General features: G+C 39.9%; 3 protein-coding genes and 1 long non-coding RNA gene across 4 annotated transcripts; 2 read left to right on the plus strand and 2 right to left on the minus strand.

Moving 5' to 3' along the window:
• The first annotated feature begins 403 nt into the window (after positions 1 to 403).
• Positions 404 to 4,027, plus strand: LOC140839457 (E3 ubiquitin protein ligase RIE1-like). The gene is made up of 4 exons (XM_073206174.1): positions 404 to 1,060; positions 2,485 to 2,604; positions 2,701 to 2,989; positions 3,471 to 4,027. The coding sequence occupies exons 1-4, from the start codon at positions 579 to 581 to the stop codon at positions 3,630 to 3,632; spliced, it is 1,053 nt and encodes a 350-aa protein (XP_073062275.1). The 5' UTR covers positions 404 to 578; the 3' UTR covers positions 3,633 to 4,027.
• Positions 4,028 to 4,032: 5 nt separating this feature from the next.
• Positions 4,033 to 5,683, plus strand: LOC140839458 (uncharacterized). The gene is made up of 2 exons (XR_012119732.1): positions 4,033 to 5,113; positions 5,261 to 5,683. It is a non-coding gene; the product is annotated as an uncharacterized lncRNA (long non-coding RNA).
• A 3,597-nt stretch (positions 5,684 to 9,280) lies between these two features.
• LOC140839459 (uncharacterized) lies at positions 9,281 to 17,030 on the minus strand. Its single transcript, XM_073206175.1, has one exon. It carries the CDS (start codon positions 15,234 to 15,236, stop codon positions 9,837 to 9,839), a length of 5,400 nt encoding a protein of 1,799 aa, XP_073062276.1. The 5' UTR covers positions 15,237 to 17,030; the 3' UTR covers positions 9,281 to 9,836.
• A 572-nt stretch (positions 17,031 to 17,602) lies between these two features.
• On the minus strand, positions 17,603 to 19,333 carry LOC140839460 (large ribosomal subunit protein cL37 alpha-like). Its single transcript, XM_073206176.1, has 2 exons — positions 19,175 to 19,333; positions 17,603 to 18,116 (listed from the first exon to the last, which is right to left on the minus strand). The coding sequence occupies exons 1-2, from the start codon at positions 19,251 to 19,253 to the stop codon at positions 17,761 to 17,763; spliced, it is 435 nt and encodes a 144-aa protein (XP_073062277.1). The 5' UTR covers positions 19,254 to 19,333; the 3' UTR covers positions 17,603 to 17,760.
• Positions 19,334 to 22,125: the final 2,792 nt, after the last annotated feature.

Here is a 22,125-nt window from a genome sequence, read left to right on the forward strand (position 1 = left end):
TTTATTCAAGTTCGAGTTCGAAAAACTTAATATTTTTCGAACTGATTTAATTCGTTTACACGCCTAATCCCAATCCCAAACAAATCTGGTTTCTTTGTTTTAGATCATCATCAACTACACTCAATTTCCAAGATCATCTAATCATGAACCATTAAAACATTACTTAAAGTAGCAAGACAGATATAAAAAGAACTCAAGAAAGATGCATAACATACTGTATAATCCATTATTGCATATATTTATTAATAAAAACTCAATCTTTTTATTTTCCATCTATTTTCTTTCGTCGTTTTTCCCCTGCAAAATTGTGTACGAGGATTTAGGTTGTCTACTAGTCTTTAGTCAAAACCATTTCCATTGTATGACTTGACAACATTTTCGAACCCCCACACTGCCCCCACCACCCACCAAAACACAATGTAAAATCAGGCCCCCACCACCATAAATACACGGCCACGGGCTAACTTCCATTTTCCTCCTCCCTTTTTCCTTCCCAAGCTTCCATTTTTCGTATAATACCAGGCACTTTCCGGCTCCATCTTACCCATTTCACTGCACCAAATACTGACACCGAAACAATGAACCAAGAATACCGGCGTTTTTTTGTAGGTGGTGACGACGTGAGGCCCACCAGAAACTCCATAGCCACTTCATTCACGCACCTTTTTACAAGAACAGCCACCGATTCTGACCAGCATAGGATCTTGGTGGATAATGAACTAGAAATCTACATTATTGATGATGATGGTATTGGTGAGGATGATGATTTAGCAGCTCAAAATAGTAGGGATTATGGCCACTCAAAACCCTTTCTGTTTCTTGATATGGTGTGGAATTTGGCATTTGTTCTGGTCTCTGTCTTTGTGATCTTAACCACCATTCAAGAGAGGCCCTGCACTCCTTTGAGGTTGTGGATTAGTGGGTATGCTTTGCAATGTATTCTGCACATGGGGTTTGTGTGGGCTGAGTACCAAAGGCGGAGCATTGATGATGATTTTGGAGGTTTTCAAGATTTTCATTTTTATGGGATGTTCCCTTTCACTTCTCTCCGTCACAACAGGTAAAATTTTAGTTCAATATTTTTATTTTTTTTAGCTCAAGGCAAGTTTGGGGATAGAAATTGACGACGACTTCTTGGTTTTATGTAGTAATGATTTTTTTGACTCTTTCTTATTTATTGGATTAAGAGTTTGTTGATGTTTTGTTATCCCTGATGCAATCATGAAAATGGTAGAGGCCTATATTGAGTTATTTTTGCGATTGTTATATAAAGTTGGTGGTATTATTATAGATGAATGACATTTAAAATTTAAATATCTTAATCGTTGACTATATGGCAAGGCATATAATAAGTGGACATATGATCAATTTATAACCTCCAAGAATTTGTTTCGGGTCGGATTGTGGTGTGGGGGAATTATTCTCAAAAGAGATTAAGGTTGGAATTCTTGTAAATTTTTCTGCGTGCAGTTTTAGAGAAAAAAATCTTGTGATGGATGTGTACAGTAAAATGAGACTGGACCAAATACAACACGATCATATCACCAAATCGGTATGGAGTAGCATCCGCCTAAGGAAATTTGGTAATAATTTTTCTGATGTGGTTTAGGATAATTAAGAGAAGTTCGTTTCATGTCAGAATCGACGTAACTGAATTGAGTTTGTAGTTGAGATAAAAATCTTAAGCTGGTGTGCTGTTGAACAAGGAACAGATGAACATGAAGGTAGCTCCAAAATGGTTTAAGTGTCACCCGTGCAGGGAAAAATTTGCTGGAACTCAGGGTCTAGCTATTTTAAGCGAAGGTCCTACCAATTTGATGGAGCTAAATTTGTCGATGAAGAGAAACATTCAAATGACATGCCTTTGGAAATGGATGTAATCGATGAAGAGAAACAATCAATATGAACAACTAATCCCAAATCCTTTCTTCAATCAATGAATAGTTCTAAAGTTTAGAGTGAGTGTGTGTGTGAGAGAGAGAGGCAGGGGGGGAGGGATTCAACTCCTTTTGGCCTAACTGAAGTGTGAAGCTTGTAACGATAAAAAATTGTGTGTTAAAGTCAAGTTTATGGCCAACAAACAATCAAATCGATATATACTTTGACTTCAGGAACGTTTTAGTTGCTACAGAATATTTTCTTCATTCCCTTTGTCTCCCCCTACATCTCGTTTTGAAGATAACTGAAGCCACAAAAGTAAGTGAATACAGAAACAAGCCCGTGGATATTGTTCTTGTCATGCACTAGTCTCTCTAGAGTGGGGCATACAGTGAGATTATGCACAATGAGCTTGTTAGAATAATTTTAATAAATACCAAGATGAAATTCTGAAGTACATTCCTAAACCGATTATTCTTCCGGGTTTGAGGCTTCAGCGATGAGTATGCTATTCTACTTCAATTAATTTATCATTATAGTCATGTTGGCCAAGAGGAAGCAAATTTATTGGAGGACAGTGCATATTTAGAATTATTTTTTCCACAGGATAATCCAAAAGTTGGAGTCCGCCAGTACTGCTCTTTCATCAATCTGGTGGGTCTTTGGATTCTATTGGATAGTCATGGGAGGCCAGCTGCTTCTGCAAGATTCTCCCCGTTTATACTGGTAATTACCATACTTGTACATTTCGCAAATAAAAAAATTGTGCCTGAAATTTTTAAGATATTGATCGCCCTGTGAAATGGATGCTCTAAACTGCAGGCTGCTGGTGGTGTTTTTAGCGTTCGACATATTCTTTCTGATCTTCTGCATTGCGGTGGCTTGTATTGTTTTTCTGGTACTGTTTTGTTGCTTTCCGATCTTAGCTGCAGTTGCATACACAATGACTATTGGCGACGGGGCCTCAGAAAATGATATCAGATCTCTTCCGAAATATTTATATAGCCACCAAAATCACACATTCGAAAATGAAAGGAAACAAGTTCAGTTAACGCCACTGTCAAGCCATAGCAATTCTATGGCTGAGCTTGTTCTTCCTCTTGAGGATTCTGTAAGTATCTCTCCTCTTCCAAGCTTTCCCCAAACGAAACAAATTTCAAATTTTATCTAAAATTCTTTATAAAAATACAAATTTCCTCCCTCTTGATAAAATTCAAAACCCCAATGCTAGAAAAGCAACAACTATCCTTACTGTCTTGTGTGATTGTCCATTGGTAAAATAATATAAATGACTCTAAAGTTGCTGTATTACTTGAAAGATTTGAGTTTCCTTCACTACAAAATATAACTTTCGGTATATTGGCAAAGGCCCGTTCATATCACTAAGATCATTTATCCGATTATCATGAATTACAAATTGGAACAATCGTTTAATGCTCTGAGTATCCAATGCCCTATGTTGTGAGCTTTGTTTTAATTCATAATTAGTCGTTGAATTCATATTATAGCCGATCACACAAATCTTGTTTTTATCATTTCGTGAGGCATTAATCACTCATTATACCAAATGTGTGACTATTTTTACTATGTAGGAATGCTGCATATGCCTGTACAAATATATTGATGGGGTGGAGTTATGTTCACTTCCCTGCAACCATCATTTCCACCATAAATGCATTGCGAAATGGCTTCGTATCAACGCAACGTGCCCTCTCTGCAAACTTAACATTCTACGGGGCGACATGTTGGTCTGACCGGTTCCAAACTTGATTCCGAATAGTTCTTACCACAGCAGAAAATGATCAAGAACCATTGGCGATTTGCCTCTTTTTCTTGCAAAATGTACAGTTCAGACGCCAATGCAAATCATCTTCAACAGAATCTAACTCGAGGGTTTTCTTGTATTTGTCCTTTTAGATGTATGACTGAGTGGGATGTTGTACTTGACTTTAATATGTAGCTTGATTTTGATATATCAGAAGTGGTATTTTAGCCAATAATTTAGAATGGTTGATGCTGACTCGGGAGGATCATCATTATAGTCCATAGATTATTCTAAGTGGACATTCCTCCTTCCATAGACATAGATATAATAGATCTAACTGGAGACAATTCTTGAACAATCATATTTATATACCAATTTATACAAGTTTTGTATTTTGACCGACGATTTCGGTTGGGAATAATTCTAGCAAGCGAACTAGGTCAAGTTATAGTAATTGGACAGACGTCCAAGTATCGATCCCACAGAGACTATTATTTAATTACTAAGATTCGATTATTTTATTTAATCTAGGCGAACAATAAAGAGTGATTGTTTTGTAAGATGTAACGAATTAAATTAAACCAAGCTATGCTAAATTAATGACTAAGAGCAAATTTCAGAGAAGCTTGGAACTTGGGGATTTTTAAATTTAAATAAAATGACCGGGACACACAACGGTAACAAACTCAGATTTTATCACGCACTGGAACAATTTAACCACAGATTATTCGCTGTCACGATGCAATTCCCTAATTTAATTATAAATCCATTTCTAGAATTTATAATCCTATTTTCATTTAACAGTCCAATTATTTTTAATTGAATTTAATTAAACAAAAACGCATTTATCCACGAAGAATTACAGCTGTCGCCTAAAATCGCACACTGAAACCGAATACTATTTCTAGTCGGTTTAACCGCGTGTTGATTAATATTTTTGAAGCTAAATTTAACCAATTCTCTTTCGAGTCAAGATTAAACAACAAACATGCAAATAATTGGCCAAATTAAAAGCACGAAATTTATACAAATATTAATCAATAACATAGAACAATTTTATAAATCAAACACTTCAATGAATAACAAAAATCAGTCGTTTGTTCCTATCGTGGTCCCGATCACAAAAGAAAACTACTCCATAAATTCAAAACCAAAATCAAATTTAATAATTGAATTCATGAATAAAAAGCTAGAAAATTAAAAGAGACGAGAAAATCTCAGCGATGGCGCGCAGATATGCGTGTGAAGCGCGTCGTTTTCTCCCTCGATTTTCTCTCCGAGCCGTTGCCTTCTTTCACAAGTATGAAATTCCTCTCCAAAAACTCCAAAGTCGGCCGCCCTCTCGAAATTCAACCCCCATTTTGTTTTGTCTTTTTCCTTTTTATTCTTCTTCCAAATCTCGAGCAAATCTTCGCCAAATTCATCATCCGATATCATGGACACGGACCCCGTATCAGCCTCCGGAGTGGGGTCCGTGTAGCTTCTGTAATTTGACTTTCTCTTGTGAAGACGGACACGGACCCCGTGTATGGGTCCGTCCAGAGGTCCGTCTAGCTTCTGTAATTTGGATTCTCGGACTTTGAGGGACACGGACCCCGTTCAGGGGTCCGGATATAGATCCGTGTAGCTTCTGTAAATGCAATCTTGGTAACTGAATGGCACGGACCTGTCTCCGGGGTCCGTGTCCGGGTCCGTGTCTCTTCGGCAAAATTCTTCTTTTGTGGTTGAATGACACGGACCCTTACACGGGATCCGTGTAAGGGTCTGTGTATTGGTTCATGCTTTCTTCCTATTCTTCCGGTTATTTCTGACGTGGCATTGCAGAGTTTGACATTTCTTTCACTTCTTTGGCTTTTCTCCTCTTTTGGTCAAACCTACAATCAGCAAAAAATGAAACGAAATAAGCGCCAAACTCGGGGTAAAAAGATGCCAAATAAGCACGAATACGACAAAATAATATCCCTAAAGTACTATATAATTCGTGCTTATCAACTCCCCCACACTTAACCTTTGTTCGTCCTCGAACAAATCAGACAAAAATAAGGATGAGAAACATTTCAGATTCAGAACTCAAGTGACACAATCAAAACTTCTCAATTTGTCACATTCGTTCACCCCCAGTCAAAAGATCACGCTTCGCATATCATAAAATTCGTTTTCGTCGCAATTCAAGATTCAAACATTTACCCAGTAAAGATCAACAGAATAAAATGTGTGTAGTGTGTAGGTCCGACTCGTACTCATCTCCAGCTACTTGGTTTCATGATTACTTATTTTCATTTGTTATCGAAACGCCCCATATGCTTGACTTTCATACCCCTCTCTACTAAATGTTGAACGACAGTGACTTGGTTAATAGGTCTTTTTAAGCTTATAACGTAAGGCCAAGGCTCACGGCTACAATAAAAGATAGGGAATCAAAAGTGAGATACAATAAGCATTATTCCTGTAGCACATTCATTCAACTTTCGACTCGTCAACAGTTATTGTCTTTTCATCAATTCCAGAGCTCTAGCGTCTCCTTTTCTTTCTCATTGTTCACCCACTTTCACCCAAAAAATTTTGTTTCGGGTGCTTTCAACACTGCACATTTTCCTCCTTTTTCCTTTTCCGTCAACATTCTTTCTTTTTTTTTTTTTTTTTTTTTTTTTCATGAATAAAAATTCATAGACTCCTTCACACATATCTCTTCAATCTATTGGAGTATTTCAAACATTTCAATGTGCACAGGAGTTTTATTTCTCTCACATGTAGGTAGGAAAAAGTGTATAGGCTATGATTCAGGTAGTTGATGTGGGACATTGAATAAGTGACGAATGGGGGCTAACTGTGTGTCATTGACACACACCATTCGATTTTTTTTTTAGGCTCAAAAGGGGTCGCTAGGGGCGATGAATGATGTGTCGGTCAGGCTTGAAAGGCTCAAACGGTCCAAAGATCGCCTAAATCATCCCTAAGTCACCATCGTTCGTATTTTCGCTTCGAGGGCTAATCAGACAAGTTCTAGGGATCGTTATTCGATATCTTTTTTCTTTTTTCTTTTTTTTTTTTCTTTTTTTTTTTTTTTTTTTTTTTTTTCACAATTCACCAATTCACTATCAATGAGTAAAAGTTCGACCACGTGCATTGAACAAAATGTTGATGCAAAACTGGTTCATGTTAGACTCTCTCCTTGAAACTACGACTCCTCTCACTCAATACTAGGCATGAAGCAAATTTCTGGGTGATCCCAAAATCTAACAAATTAATCAGAATATCAAGTGAAACAGGAGTTCGTTGTCAAAAAATAATCTCATCCTACGTGAAAAGTGTTGTTAAGTGTTGTGCAACGATGTGTAACAAGACTGACCCACCCCCACACTTTGATAAGGACACTGCCCTCAGTGTAAAGCAATATAAAAGCAACGAACAAGACAGTTAAAGCAAAAACACTTCCCTGGACAATTTGCGAGCAAGTGGTGAAGATGCGGTAGAAATCAGCAACTCCTGAAAAGCACGACATCGAATACACAAGGAAACGTAAAAGGGCATAGGAGAGACACACAAATACACGATCAAAAATCAACAGATACTAACGATAAAGATCAAGTCTGACAACGTCGATAACTGCATAAAAAGAGCGAAATCCAGAAAAACAATAACATCCTCTACACATCCTAACAAAATAAACTACTGCTCGTCGGCGGAGTCCGTATCCAAATCTTCCATGTCGTCAAGGCCAGATCTGTCAAAGGGGGGCGCGGAGACATCGTCAGCAGAGGGCTGAATCCCTAGATGATGCTCGATGCGAGCCATTCTGGTGCTGAGGTTGTCAAAGGCATCAAACATGGAGAAGAAAACCTGTCGCATACCTCTTGGGGCTCGCTGTCGAGGGGGTGCACCAGCTTGAGGGCCGGCCTGGTCATCGAAACCCGCTTCTTCCTCCTCGACACGGGCTTCCCAGGCTCGCTCGTCAATGGTAGGGGCAGGCACTGGTGGGTCACGACGGTGACGAGTGAGATGGCTACTCCTAGGGTTACGATACCACGCACCCTGTCGAAAAATGAAATACATGCCCTGCATGGCCTGGGGGGTGAGCATCTGTGTGGATGTGGGCAATAACGAAGGCTCGCCGGTGAGATCAACGCCATGGGCTGCTAAGATCCGAGAGATGATGATCGGGAAGGGGGCATGTGGTTTCTTGTTCTTTGTCGGGTCGATATGCGCAACAGAACGCATATGAGACATGATGATTGATGCCAAAGGAATCGCCGGAATCGCCCCCAAGCCATTCAACATCTTATCAATAATGTAGAGGTCCATCAGACGAACCTCATTGTTTCCGGCCTTCCTCGGGATTATGTTAGCCCCAGTAAAATAACAGATCAGGCGATCAATGAGCGGAATATGCGTCGGAAGAACACTGAAACGGGAGCCGGTAGGGGATGTGACATATCGGAGACGGTGCCGAGCCTCAGGGATCCGGTATGTGCTGTCGGAGTGAAAAAAATCGACTTGGTTAAACTCCACCCAAGGGCCATCATTGGGGACTCCCAAAAGTAAGGCTAGATAAGCACTGGAGATGTCGATGGGGACGCCCTTGACGTACGTGCGGATCGATGTCAGCCCTGTTTTGTCTTTCTCTTCGAAATTCGCATAAAACTGCCACACTAGATCAGGGTAGTATGGTCCGGATATGTCCAACAAGGGTCCCCACCCAAACTTTTCGAACTCGGCCCGTATTGGTACCTCTTGATCAATCCGAGGGTGGATAGATTTTTCCACAATCATGGGATTTGTGTGCAGTGCCGAGTACCAGTCAGAGTTCTCGATGGAAGTGAATTTAGAAGCATCAAATGATCTCCTGACTGACCCAGAGGATGAAGAAGCACCGGTCCGAGCGCGCTTACCAGTCAACTTGCGAGGAGGCATTATGACTCAAGCGAATAAGTTCCAACAATTCAAACCACCAATAGCAAATACCAATAACCCAACCAACGATCAAGCATCAACAGACCCCAACGCAATGATAAAGAATCAACACCCAAATTACAAGAGACCACAAAATAGGGCTCCAATAACAATTTATCCCCAAAACCACAGAAAACGTGATAACACCGATACCCTTGAACAAGTAAATCCAGCAGAACACAAATCGACCAAACAATACCCAATCACTAATCCACAAACGCGCAATAATCGAACGGAATGCACAGACACACCAATGCGGAGGACCGGAAAATGGAATGCAGGTATAGCCACGCTTACCAGAACATAGATGATGGTGCAGTGGTGAGTTGTGGGCGGCGGCTCGGCAGGAATCGGTGGTGGAGCGGCGGCGGTCGGCGATGTGAGTGGTGGAAGGCGGTGGCGTGAGGGCGGTGCTGCGTTTGGAGATGGAAAAGGGAGTGTGGTGGTGGTGATATTTGAGGGTAGCGGACGGCAAATGCGGCGACGGGGCGGCGGCGGTCGGCGATGTGAGTGGTGGAGGAGGGAAATCGATTTTTGGGGGTTTAGGGGTTGAGGGGAGGGAAGTCGCGATTTTATTCAGAGAAGTCCCGAAATTTAAGGGCACGGACCCCGTGCTAGGGTCCGTGTAGAGGTCCGTGCTCATGCGCAAGTTTGTAAATTCTGGAAATGCTAGACACGGACCCCGTGCTGGGGTCCGTGTAGAGGTCCGTGTACCTACTGTATTGCAGCTATTTGGAAAGTGACAGACACGGACCCCGTGTAGGGGTCCGGATCAAGGTCCGTGTAGCTACTGTATATCGACCAATTTGAGCATGAATGACACGGACCCCGTGCTAGGGTCCGGAGGGGGTCCGTGTAGCTACTGGATCAGAGAAAAAAAATCGCACAAAATACGACCCAACCCAAAATGATGCTATGCATGTATAATTCTTTAGATCTAAACATGTAAATTGAAGCTCAATCAAGAACACAAGATGCAAGAATTGTACAGAAACTTCCCTGGTCTGTTCGAGATTTTGAAACCGATCGCCCGATAAATTCTTTCACGCTTGATAAATTCCACCGCCAGTAGATAAATTACCTGCACCATCATTCTCTGAGATTAACTCACTAACTAGATGAATAAAGCAAAAAAAATAAAGAGAACTAAAATAAAACAGAGGGAAAAACTAAAATAAAACACTGGGTTGCCTCCCAGCAAGCGCTAAATTTAGAGTCGATAGCCTGACTGTACTCCCTTGATTCAGTTGGGATCCTGCAGATCCACTGTGGTCGGCTCATCGGGTATGGCACCACCATGATAGACCTTAAGCCTATGTCCATTCACTTTGAAAGATCCGGTTGCCTCACTAGTGATCTCCACTGTCCCATATGGGAAAACTTGCGTGATGGTGTAAGGACCGGACCACCGAGAACGCAACTTACCTGGCATCAATTTCAGTCGAGAATTATATAATAATACCTGTTGGCCCACCAAAAATTCTCGACCGACAATGTTCTGATCATGCCAGCGTTTGGTTTTCTCCTTGTAAAGCTTGGTATTCTCGTACGCCTCCAACCTAAACTCATCCAATTCGTTTAGCTGCAGCACTCTCGCGTCACCTGTGGTTTTAGCATCAAAATTCAGAAATTTGGTGGCCCAATAAGCCTTATGCTCAAGTTCGACAGGTAGGTGACATGACTTTCCATACAACAATTTAAAAGGAGACATGCCAATGGGGGTTTTGAAAGCAGTGCGGTACGCCCAAAGTGCATCGTCGAGTTTTCTAGACCATTCTTTCCTCGAAGCACCGACAGTCTTCTCCAGAATGCGTTTAAGTTCTCGGTTCGAAACCTCGACTTGGCCACTAGTTTGGGGATGGTAAGGTGTGGCCACCTTATGTCGGACCCCATACTTAGCCAATAGACTGTCAAATTGACGATTACAAAAATGAGTACCCCCATCGCTAATGATGGCCCTAGGTGTGCCAAAACGTGAGAAAATATTTTTCATAAGAAATTGAACAACAACCCTAGAGTCATTAGTTTTGCATGCAGTAGCCTCTACCCATTTAGACACGTAGTCCACAGCCACCAAAATGTACTTGTTCCCAAAAGAAACCGGGAACGGCCCCATGAAATCTATACCCCAAACATCAAATATCTCACATACCAAAATATTATTAAGAGGCATTTCATGTCGTCTAGAGATATTACCTGTACGCTGACAATTTGAACATTTTGTAACATACTCATGCGAATCCTTAAACAAAGTAGGCCAATAAAAACAAGACTGGAGGACTTTGGACGCAGTTCTAGTTGCCCCAAAGTGGCCTCCAGCCGGACCAGCATGACAATGAAACAAAATTTCACTTACCTCTTCCTGGGGTACACATCTACGGATTATACCGTCTGCACATATTCTAAACAAATAAGGGTCCTCCCACAAATAATATTTCAAATCAGAGAAAAATTTCTTCTTTTGTTGGTATGTAAAATGGGGAGGAATGAACTTACTTGATAGATAATTAACAAAATCGGCATACCATGGTAAACTGTCGATTGCAAAGAGTTGCTCGTCTGGGAAGTCATCACGAATAATTGCATTACCTGAACTTGGATTCTCCAAACGAGAAAGATGGTCTGCAACCTGGTTCTCTGTTCCCTTCCTATCGATGATGTCCAAATCGAATTCCTGCAAAAGAAGAATCCAACGAATTAGCCTTGGCTTTGCATCCTTTTTAGCCATCAAGTATTTCAAGGCGGAATGGTCAGTATGCACGACTACTTTGCTTCCTATGAGATACGATCTAAACTTATCAAGAGCAAAAACCACGGCAAGAAGCTCCTTCTCTGTAGTGGCATAGTTCAGTTGGGCGGCTGACAGTGTCATACTAGCATAGTAGATGACATGAATGCATTTATCCCGTTTTTGGCCCAACACTGCCCCTAGAGCTGTGTCACTTGCATCACACATCACCTCAAATGGCGACCCCCAATCAGGTGCTATCATCACTGGTGCGGTGATCAACTTCTCCTTCAGGACCTGAAATGCCTGCACACACTCATCAGAAAAATCAAATTTCACATCTTTTATCAGTAAATTGGTCAGTGGCTTAGAAATGCAGGAAAAATCTTTGATAAAACGTCTATAAAACCCTGCATGTCCTAAAAAACTACGCACTCCTCGGATGTTTGTTGGGGCGGGGAGTTTCTCTATCACTTCAATCTTAGCCTTATCGACCTCAATCCCCTTTTCAGAAATTTTGTGCCCCAACACTATCCCCTCTCTCACCATAAAATGGCATTTTTCCCAGTTCAGCACCAAATTTGACTCCTCACATCTCTCCAAAACTTTAGACAAATTAATCAAACAAGTATCGAATGAAGAGCCAAACACAGAAAAATCATCCATAAATATTTCAATGAAATCCTCAATCATATCATGGAAAATTGCCATCATGCATCGTTGGAAGGTCGCTGGTGCATTACATAGGCCGAATGGCATTCGTTTATATGCAAATGTCCCATAAGGACAAGTAAAAGTGGTTTTCTCCTGATCTTCAGGGTCGATAGGAATTTGCATATAACCTGAATAACCATCCAGGAAACAGTAAAAAGGATGTCCAGCTAACCTTTCCAACATTTGATCAATAAAAGGGAGGGGGAAGTGGTCTTTACGGGTGGCGTCATTAAGTTTCCTATAATCAATGCAGACACGCCACCCCGTAACAGTTCTGGTAGGAATTAATTCATTATTTTCATTCTTCACAACAGTGATCCCACCTTTTTTCGGAACAACTTGCACTGGACTAACCCACCTACTATCAGAAATTGGGTAAATAATACCTGCGTCCAGTAGCTTTATCACCTCTTTCTTCACCACCTCTTGCATAGCTGGGTTCAGACGTCTTTGAGGTTGGGTGGATGTCTTGTGGTCAGCCTCCATCAGAATTTTGTGCATGCACATGGAGGAGCTGATCCCCTTGATGTCCGCAATGCTCCAACCTATTGCTTTGATATTATCCCTCAGAACTCGCAGCAGCTTTTCTTCTTCCGTACCTGTCAAAGTAGAGGACACTATTACTGGCAGTTTATCACAATCAAGCAAAAACAAATATTTCAAATGAGAGGGAAGAGGTTTCATCTCTAAGATTGGGGCTTCTTCAATGGATGACCTTAAAGGTCTTGGGACATGCCCAAGCTCCCCAATCCTAGAGTTTACCGTTCTTGAAATCGGTCTGCCTGCTTCCAGATAATGCATGTATTCCTTCACATCCTCATTCTCCAACTCTCCTGAACATGAAACAGTCAAACAAATCTCCAAAGGATCTTCACCTATCAATTCCTGCAAACCATGCTCAACAAGCTCATCAGTAGCATCAATTCTAAAACAATCAGATGTATCATTAGGATATTTGATGGACTGAAAAACATTGAACACCACACTCTCATCATTCAATCTCAACACCAACTCACCCTTGTGTACATCTATCAGAGCTTTCCCAGTGGCTAAAAATGGTCTCCCTAAAATAAGAGGAATCTCACGATCCTCTTCCATGTCTAACACAACAAAGTCCACTGGGAAAATAAACTTGTCAACCTTTACTAACACATCCTCTACAATTCCCCTAGGAAATTTAATTGATCTATCAGCTAACTGTAGAGAAATTGTAGTTGGTTTCACTTCACCTATTCCTAGCTTCTCAAAACATGAATAAGGCATCAAATTTATGCTTGCACCTAAGTCACATAAAGCTTTAGCAAAAAATGAAGTTCCTATAGTGCAGGGAATAGAGAAACTACCTGGATCCTTAAGCTTTGGGGGTAATTTATTTTGTAAAATAGCAGAACATTCCTCCGAAAGCTTAACTGTCTCAAAGTCAACCAACTTCCTCTTGTTTGATAAAATCTCCTTAAGAAATTTAGCATAGGAGGGCATTTGAGCTAAAGCCTCTGCAAATGGAATATTTATGTGCAGCTTTTTGAAAATCTCAAGAAATTTTGAAAATTGAGTATCCAATTGCAGTTGCTTAGCTCTTTGGGGAAAGGGGAGTGAATTAATATCAATATTAGAGTTCGAGTTTAGAGACTTACCTTTCTCCCTTGCATCCTCAGGCTTTGGCTTGGCTGATTCCTTCTCCTTCACATCACTTCCACCATCAATTGCCTCTTGCTTAGTGGGAGACGTCACCGTGACTGCATTGACACCCTTAGGATTCTTTTCCGTGTCACTAGGTAGTGAACCCGGAGCTCGTGTAGCCATCTGTGTCGCTAACTGCCCTAGTTGAGTCTCCACTCTTTGCATCATGGCATCATGATTTTGCCATCTCATCTCATTCCCTGCTATGTACTTGGCGAGCATGTCCTCAAGATTAGACTTGCTATCCTGTGGCTTGAAACCAGGTGGCATAGAAGGTCCAGCACCTTGTGGAGGTTTAGGTGGTTGTTGAGGAGGCCTTTGCTGTGCAGGGTGCTGTGGAGGATTAAACTGTAATGGCACCACAGCATTCTCGGACTGTCTCCACCCGAAATTTGGATGATTCCTCCAGCCTGGATTATAGGAGAAACTGTATGGATTGTTTTGCTGACGCCCCTGGTTTCCCAAATAATTTACTGAATCCCCTCCAAAACACTGTATTTCCTCACAAGGCAGATCCGGCATGAATGGCATGTCACAAGATGGACCACCAACCATTTCAGCATTTCCTTGGATCTGATTCACTGACTTGACTGGTATTGACTTCTGCGCTTGTAACTGTGACATCTGATGTGTCAATCCATCAAGTTTTGCTGTAATCGCTGTCAAAGCATCCATCTCAAGGAATCCTACTTTCTTCTCCCTGCGGTTGTCTTGCCAACCCACATTGCTCTCGGCCATATTAGATATGATTTCGAGCGCTGCGGTTGGCGTTTTCCTATATAGACTCCCATTTGCTGCCGCATCAAGCATAGATCTCACAGAAGGATCTACCCCATAGTAAAATGTCTCCACCTGTTGGCCTACTGAAAAACCATGTCTCGGGCACATTCTCAACATCTTTTTAAACCTCGCCCATGCTGAATTCAGTGATTCCCCATCTCTCTGTCTAAATGAAGTGATTTCATTTCGCAGTTGTGTAATCTTAGTAGGGGGAAAATACCTGTGCATGAAGAACTCAACTAGCCCATCCCAAGTAGTGATAGAACCAGCTGGAAGGTCGCGAAGCCACTCCATAGCTTCTCCTTGCAAGGAGAATGGAAATAGTCTGAGTCGAATGGCATCAGTACTCACCCCATTGCACTTAATCGTATCACAGATTGACAGAAAATTCTCCAGATGTGCATTGGGGTCTTCAGATGGTGCTCCACCAAACTTTACTTGCATTTGAATCATTTGGATGATGCCTGGCTTTAGCTCGAATGAGTTTGCCTGAATCGTAGGGCGGATGATACTAGACCCATAACCTCCAAATGCTGGCCGATGAAGTTCCATCAACGTGCGTTCATCCTCTTCTCCGGCCATTCTCTCAACTTCTGGTTTATGATCTATTTCAGATTCTGCTTCAGATTCAAATTCCAGAGTCAAGTTGTTGTTCCTTCGGGCTCTGCGGATACTGCGGAGAGTGCTTTCAATCTCAAGATCAAGTGGCACTAGATTCCTGACGTCTTGAGCACGGCTCATATAACACGAGCTAACCCCTGAAATCAAAAATTTAAGTGCACGATTTAAGCTCCAAGAGAAAATAAGTAGAATAAACAAAGGTAATTAAAATGCCAAAGAAAAGAATAACTGAAAAATTTAAAACTAAGAATAAAAGCCTAGTCTCAAACAAATAATTTATCCTAATATTAAATAAATAGTCCCCGGCAACGGCGCCAAAAACTTGACCGACGATTTCGGTTGGGAATAATTCTAGCAAGCGAACTAGGTCAAGTTATAGTAATTGGACAGACGTCCAAGTATCGATCCCACAGAGACTATTATTTAATTACTAAGATTCGATTATTTTATTTAATCTAGGCGAACAATAAAGAGTGATTGTTTTGTAAGATGTAACGAATTAAATTAAACCAAGCTATGCTAAATTAATGACTAAGAGCAAATTTCAGAGAAGCTTGGAACTTGGGGATTTTTAAATTTAAATAAAATGACCGGGACACACAACGGTAACAAACTCAGATTTTATCACGCACTGGAACAATTTAACCACAGATTATTCGCTGTCACGATGCAATTCCCTAATTTAATTATAAATCCATTTCTAGAATTTATAATCCTATTTTCATTTAACAGTCCAATTATTTTTAATTGAATTTAATTAAACAAAAACGCATTTATCCACGAAGAATTACAGCTGTCGCCTAAAATCGCACACTGAAACCGAATACTATTTCTAGTCGGTTTAACCGCGTGTTGATTAATATTTTTGAAGCTAAATTTAACCAATTCTCTTTCGAGTCAAGATTAAACAACAAACATGCAAATAATTGGCCAAATTAAAAGCACGAAATTTATACAAATATTAATCAATAACATAGAACAATTTTATAAATCAAACACTTCAATGAATAACAAAAATCAGTCGTTTGTTCCTATCGTGGTCCCGATCACAAAAGAAAACTACTCCATAAATTCAAAACCAAAATCAAATTTAATAATTGAATTCATGAATAAAAAGCTAGAAAATTAAAAGAGACGAGAAAATCTCAGCGATGGCGCGCAGATATGCGTGTGAAGCGCGTCGTTTTCTCCCTCGATTTTCTCTCCGAGCCGTTGCCTTCTTTCACAAGTATGAAATTCCTCTCCAAAAACTCCAAAGTCGGCCGCCCTCTCGAAATTCAACCCCCATTTTGTTTTGTCTTTTTCCTTTTTATTCTTCTTCCAAATCTCGAGCAAATCTTCGCCAAATTCATCATCCGATATCATGGACACGGACCCCGTATCAGCCTCCGGAGTGGGGTCCGTGTAGCTTCTGTAATTTGACTTTCTCTTGTGAAGACGGACACGGACCCCGTGTATGGGTCCGTCCAGAGGTCCGTCTAGCTTCTGTAATTTGGATTCTCGGACTTTGAGGGACACGGACCCCGTTCAGGGGTCCGGATATAGATCCGTGTAGCTTCTGTAAATGCAATCTTGGTAACTGAATGGCACGGACCTGTCTCCGGGGTCCGTGTCCGGGTCCGTGTCTCTTCGGCAAAATTCTTCTTTTGTGGTTGAATGACACGGACCCTTACACGGGATCCGTGTAAGGGTCTGTGTATTGGTTCATGCTTTCTTCCTATTCTTCCGGTTATTTCTGACGTGGCATTGCAGAGTTTGACATTTCTTTCACTTCTTTGGCTTTTCTCCTCTTTTGGTCAAACCTACAATCAGCAAAAAATGAAACGAAATAAGCGCCAAACTCGGGGTAAAAAGATGCCAAATAAGCACGAATACGACAAAATAATATCCCTAAAGTACTATATAATTCGTGCTTATCATATTTTCTTCGACTGAATTATTAAATTCAAGATGTACATGACGCTCTAAAGATGCAAATGAGTTGGGTTGGTTCGGCAATTTTTCGAAATATTGATTTCCATTTTAAATATTGAAATTTTTACATGGAGCTTGAATATGTTCAAATATTATGTTTATTAAGATGGTAAGCTGTTTGTGAGTATTATATTTTTAGTATTTCATAAATATATTTGAAATCAAATATTGACAAGTAGAAGCCGTGGTTTAGCAGTCTTAAAAAAATAAGATGATGAAATTTGAAACAAGTGAGACGAAATCTAATGAATTCTAGCTTCAAGGTGTGTAATGGTTCAACTGATGAATTCGATCTGATCCACTACTAAAATAGAGAATTTCACCCTGTTAGAACTTGTGACAAGAAATAAGATAGGATGAGCATAAATTTTATCTCTCAAAAACAGCAGAACTCACATTTAAAAATAGTTTATACCGATAAATCTTTGCAGGAAAAAACAATGGGGATAAAATCCATTTAATGAAACGGGAAAAAAACAGCTGAATTCAGTTTCCAAACAAAAAAACAGCCGTATTCCATCCATAAGTAGCTTTAGAAGGTGAAATGGTATTTAGTCTATTGATGCACTATAATAAACAAAAATAAATTTGGTGTCACAAACTGATGAAACGCGATTATACAGAAAGCAAACAATAATGAAAGAAACTGCAAGTTATCTAGAGATGAAGTTTACACATTCTTGTTTTTCTTCAACTTTGAAGGTGGCCATCGTCCCATCTTCCTCAAATGGCGTTTTCTCAGAAGCCTCTTTCTCCTTAATCTGATCTTCTTTGCAATTTTCATTTTCATCTTCTGCTCAAGATTCATCTGGATCTTGGATTCCAAAGGGAGATTCTCAACAGGCACAGTTTCATTTGTGTCAGAATGAGTAGGAGAATCTGGAGCACTGGCTCCGGTTCCATCAACATCAGAAGATGCCTTAACAATCAATGCACCTCTGCTTTTTGAGACAAGAGATGCTCGAATCGTATATCCAACAGATGGTTTTGGATGCTTAGCGATGAAGTTATTGCCCAAACAGAAGACTAGAAACAGAAAAACCAATGCTAAAATAAACAAATTCACGGGGAGACTAAGAGCGAGTTTGGATACAAAATACTCGGCTAAAAAAGTATATTATTAAGCAAGGTTTTTAAAAGAAAATAGAAGAGATTCTATGTTTAAAGACTACTTTTCTGGCTTGTGGCTTTTCAAGAGTTTTTCCTTATTTGTAATAAATACAAACAAAAACATTCTTTTAGAAAAACACCCTTTTTTTTCTAAATAAGCTTCACGGTCCAGACGTTTTCTTCGAGGTTACAAGAATTACACATGAAATTTAACTACATTTTCATTTGAAGAGTGTAACATTCCCTGCTTGAACCCAGCTCTGCATCCTCCTTCGAGGTTATAAAATTACATATGAGATTGAACCACCTTTCATTTGAAGGGTGTAACATTCCCCTATCAACCTTGCTTAACATCACAACTAAGCAACCTGTAATATATCTCCAACTCCAATCAGGCAATCACTTGTTTCCATAGCTAAAAACCAGTAACAATTAGTTTCTGAACAAATCTAAAAGTGTCGTTAAGGTTTGCATACAACAATACAGCCAATCCAAGTTAGGATACAGAACAGATTATAAGTCAAAGTACCTTTAAAACAGACCTATCTGTAAAGATGTGATCTATATGCTCCACATTGTCCAAATTTAATCGTTTTAAACAGGAAAAATGCATGGTTGTACTAGAAATACAAGGAAAAAGACATTTTCTTCTCAATCTTCTTCAGAGCCCAGAATTCAAAACAGAAGGGAAACAAAGAAAAAGCCACACATACCACAAATATTCCATTTCTTTTTATTGTAAATAATTTGCAGAAGAACGACGCGCAAGAACCACACACTAGACGCGAAAAACAAAACCCAGAAACCATGAACAAGAAACCGCAATTTGAAAAGAAATTCTACTTATAAATCATAAAACTATAAGCCTAAATTCAATATATATTAATAAAATTCATTTCTTCAAGCAGTAAGATTCAGGTGGGGGAAAGCATTATCGTACAAATTATTAATGTACAATGCATTAAAAAACTTACAAGGGTGAGCAACTGGTGCAGATGTCGTCGATGAAGAATACGTAGGATAGAAGAGAGGAGTGGTGAAGAGGAGAGCCATTTCACCTTCGCCGCTGTTTCTCTTTCTCGCCGAGTTTGGGATAAGCAATTTGACAGGCTTATTATTTGTAATAAATCGATATTCATTATTTGTCAGCTTTTATTCGAAACATAATTATCTCATCGATTAATTTTATAAAATTATTTTTTAATTTAATAAAATAATATTAAATTTTATTTTAATTTAAAATATAAATCATATTTATTCATCTCATAAAAATAAATATTTGATATTATATCGAATCTGTCTTAATAAAAAAAATAAAAAAAGTTCTTTTCCTTTAATTATTTGAATAAATAAAAGAAAAGAAGTTAAGGACAAATGAATGTTTACACGAGAGTTGAGGAAGATTTCATCCTATCTTGTGGCGACACTGCTCCCATGAAAAAATCAAAGTCCTAGATTTATACATATATGCATGAGGTCCACCAATGTCTTTAAAATCAATGGCACATATCCTGTCTGTGGGGCAGTTGTGGAGGCACTACCCCCACAGGTAGTGTCGAACCTTCCGAGGGTTGGAGGAGTAATTTGTCATAATTGATTCTCGATTTCAAAATGATAGAAATAAATAATTGGATTTATTATCTCTAATATGTTTTGATTTTAATTATATGAAATTACACATTGTCGTATTGAGTATTCAAAGTTTTTAAGATCATTGGGTATATCATATTAATTAACCCTATTTTATATACCGAAATTAAATAGTAATTAATTGAAAGTTAATTACGGAACCATTGGAATATTTTTATTGAGCTAACTTAGGACACCCACAGTAGTGGGTATTACGTCATCCAAATATCTTTCAATTCTTAATATTCACAACTGTAGCTTCTTGATATGTGTGTCAAATGAATAACCGGTTACAAATTTGTAACCAATTATTCTTTTTCTTTTTCTCTCCCAACGTGAGGTTCATGCTGGTTTGAGGTGCACGCGTGAGAGATCGTATTGTTTTTTTTTTTGTTTCATTTTTTTAATACTTTTTTTAATTATATTTAATTATTAAAATGAAATGTACATGGAATGTCTCTATCGCTGCATAGATTTTTGAAATAATTTATGGATTATTTAAAATACTAAAATTTTACATACAAAGTATTTGATAAAATACTTTGACAAAACTTTTTCACACATCTTGGATTCTTTTCAAAAGTTTCACAAATATTTAATCGATTTATAAAGAGATCATTTTGAGTTTCTTCCGCTTAGTTTTTCGTGATTCAGACCCACCAGGGTCTGATCCAAGCCCCGGTTTAGCCCTTGCACCGCCCTTCTCACCCCATGCGAGCCACAGCCCCACCGAGCCAAACCCCTTTACCTCTCGGCCCTTGCTCTCCTAGCACTCGTTGGCTTGCACCAGCTCGCACCAGTCATGCACCAACCTACTAGGGACCAAGATCAGACCTTAAGGCAACCATCAGACCCAATCCACCAGCCCCATGCACTCTACTAACAGCTAGTAACCGAGAAACCACAACAAGTCCCTACCGAAGCCAAATCATTTCTCCCTAGCTCGATCACTCGTTCCCTTGTTTCCATCATGGTCCGAGCCATTCCAGACCCCAACTCAACCCATCAAGGTCTGGACCAGGGTTGGAGAAGGGCCTCGAGCAGCAAGAACCACGAGACACGATCGAGCCCCTTCCCCAAGCACAAACGCGATCATCCTCCTACACTCGGCCCTTCAACCAGCAGCCCCTGTCATGACTCTACACCTTAAAGCTACTTATTGTCATCATGATCAGTCCTTAAACCAACAAGAAAACAGCAGCCCCTTGCACAGAATTGAAGAAACCGTGAACAACACATAAAAATGCAATATTAAAGAGCAAAATCGAAGGATCTCTCATGCTTATAACTAGATCGAAAGATTTCATGTACACATGCATACACATCAGTAATATCAACATGAATGATGCAGAAAAGAAGTAACAAGCGTGCCTGAATGATGCAGAATGCGGGAGGGAATCGAGCCGAAATGTCACGCCCCGAGCCCGGGCCCGCGGCTGCGTGACTGCACAATGGGCCCCTATAGCAACTACTTCGTATTCGTCCTCGCTTTACGAAAATGATTAATCCAAGTTGCTATAGAAATCCATTGTAAGCCATTATAAACTCATTTTTAAATCTTTGATTTTTTCGATGTGGGACAAGGGTATCACCCCTCCTTCATAATGCGACGTCCACGTCGCGACCTGACCCCTCGATCCACCAGCACCGAGAATCTAGAGGTGACTCTTACAGGTTCAAGAGGTGGCTCTCGTCATGTAGCACTTTGTCCCGCAGGTTCAAGAGGTGGCTCCCATGCACGTAGCACTTTGCCCCGCATAGCACTTATTTCTCGGTGTTCCATGCCGGTGACTGGCTCTGATACCATTCTGTCACGCCCCTAGCCCGGGCCCGCGGCTGCGTGACTGCACAATGGGCCCCTATAGCAACTACTTCGTATTCGTCCTCGCTTTACGAAAATGATTAATCCAAGTTGCTATAGAAATCCATTGTAAGCCATTATAAACTCATTTTTAAATCTTTGATTTTTTCGATGTGGGACAAGGGTATCACACGAAAGCCGAATAAATTCTTTATTGCAAGACAAGCAAGATCCGAGACCTTAGCTGATGGATTAAATAATGAAACGAGAGAGGAAAGGTGGTGGGGAAATGGTTGGAACCGAGAGAATAAAGAGGAATGAAGAGGGTGTCGGTTGGTTTAAAGAATAATAGATATAGGGTCACCACTGGTACAATAATTAAATGGTTAAAATTTTAACTAATGACCCTTTATTTGTTAATTAAAGTTTTAAAAAAAATATTTAAGCCTAACAAGTTTAAAAGTAGACCCATTAAATTCAAACACAATCTTGAAA

This window comes from Primulina eburnea, chromosome 8 (assembly GCF_022965805.1).
Source record: "Primulina eburnea isolate SZY01 chromosome 8, ASM2296580v1, whole genome shotgun sequence".
NCBI classification, from domain to species: domain Eukaryota; kingdom Viridiplantae; phylum Streptophyta; class Magnoliopsida; order Lamiales; family Gesneriaceae; genus Primulina; species Primulina eburnea.

Coding starts and splice junctions, on each gene's coding strand:
- LOC140839457 (XM_073206174.1), top strand. CDS start 579: ATGAACCAAGAATACCGGCGTTTTTTTGTAGGTGGTGACGACGTGAGG. Junction 1,061..2,484: donor ACTTCTCTCCGTCACAACAG/GTAAAATTTTAG, acceptor TTTTTTCCACAG/GATAATCCAAAAGTTGGAGT. Junction 2,605..2,700: donor GATTCTCCCCGTTTATACTG/GTAATTACCATA, acceptor TCTAAACTGCAG/GCTGCTGGTGGTGTTTTTAG.
- LOC140839459 (XM_073206175.1), bottom strand. CDS start 15,236: ATGAGCCGTGCTCAAGACGTCAGGAATCTAGTGCCACTTGATCTTGAG.
- LOC140839460 (XM_073206176.1), bottom strand. CDS start 19,253: ATGGCTCTCCTCTTCACCACTCCTCTCTTCTATCCTACGTATTCTTCA. Junction 18,117..19,174: donor TGCACCAGTTGCTCACCCTT/GTAAGTTTTTTA, acceptor TTCTGTTTCTAG/TCTTCTGTTTGGGCAATAAC.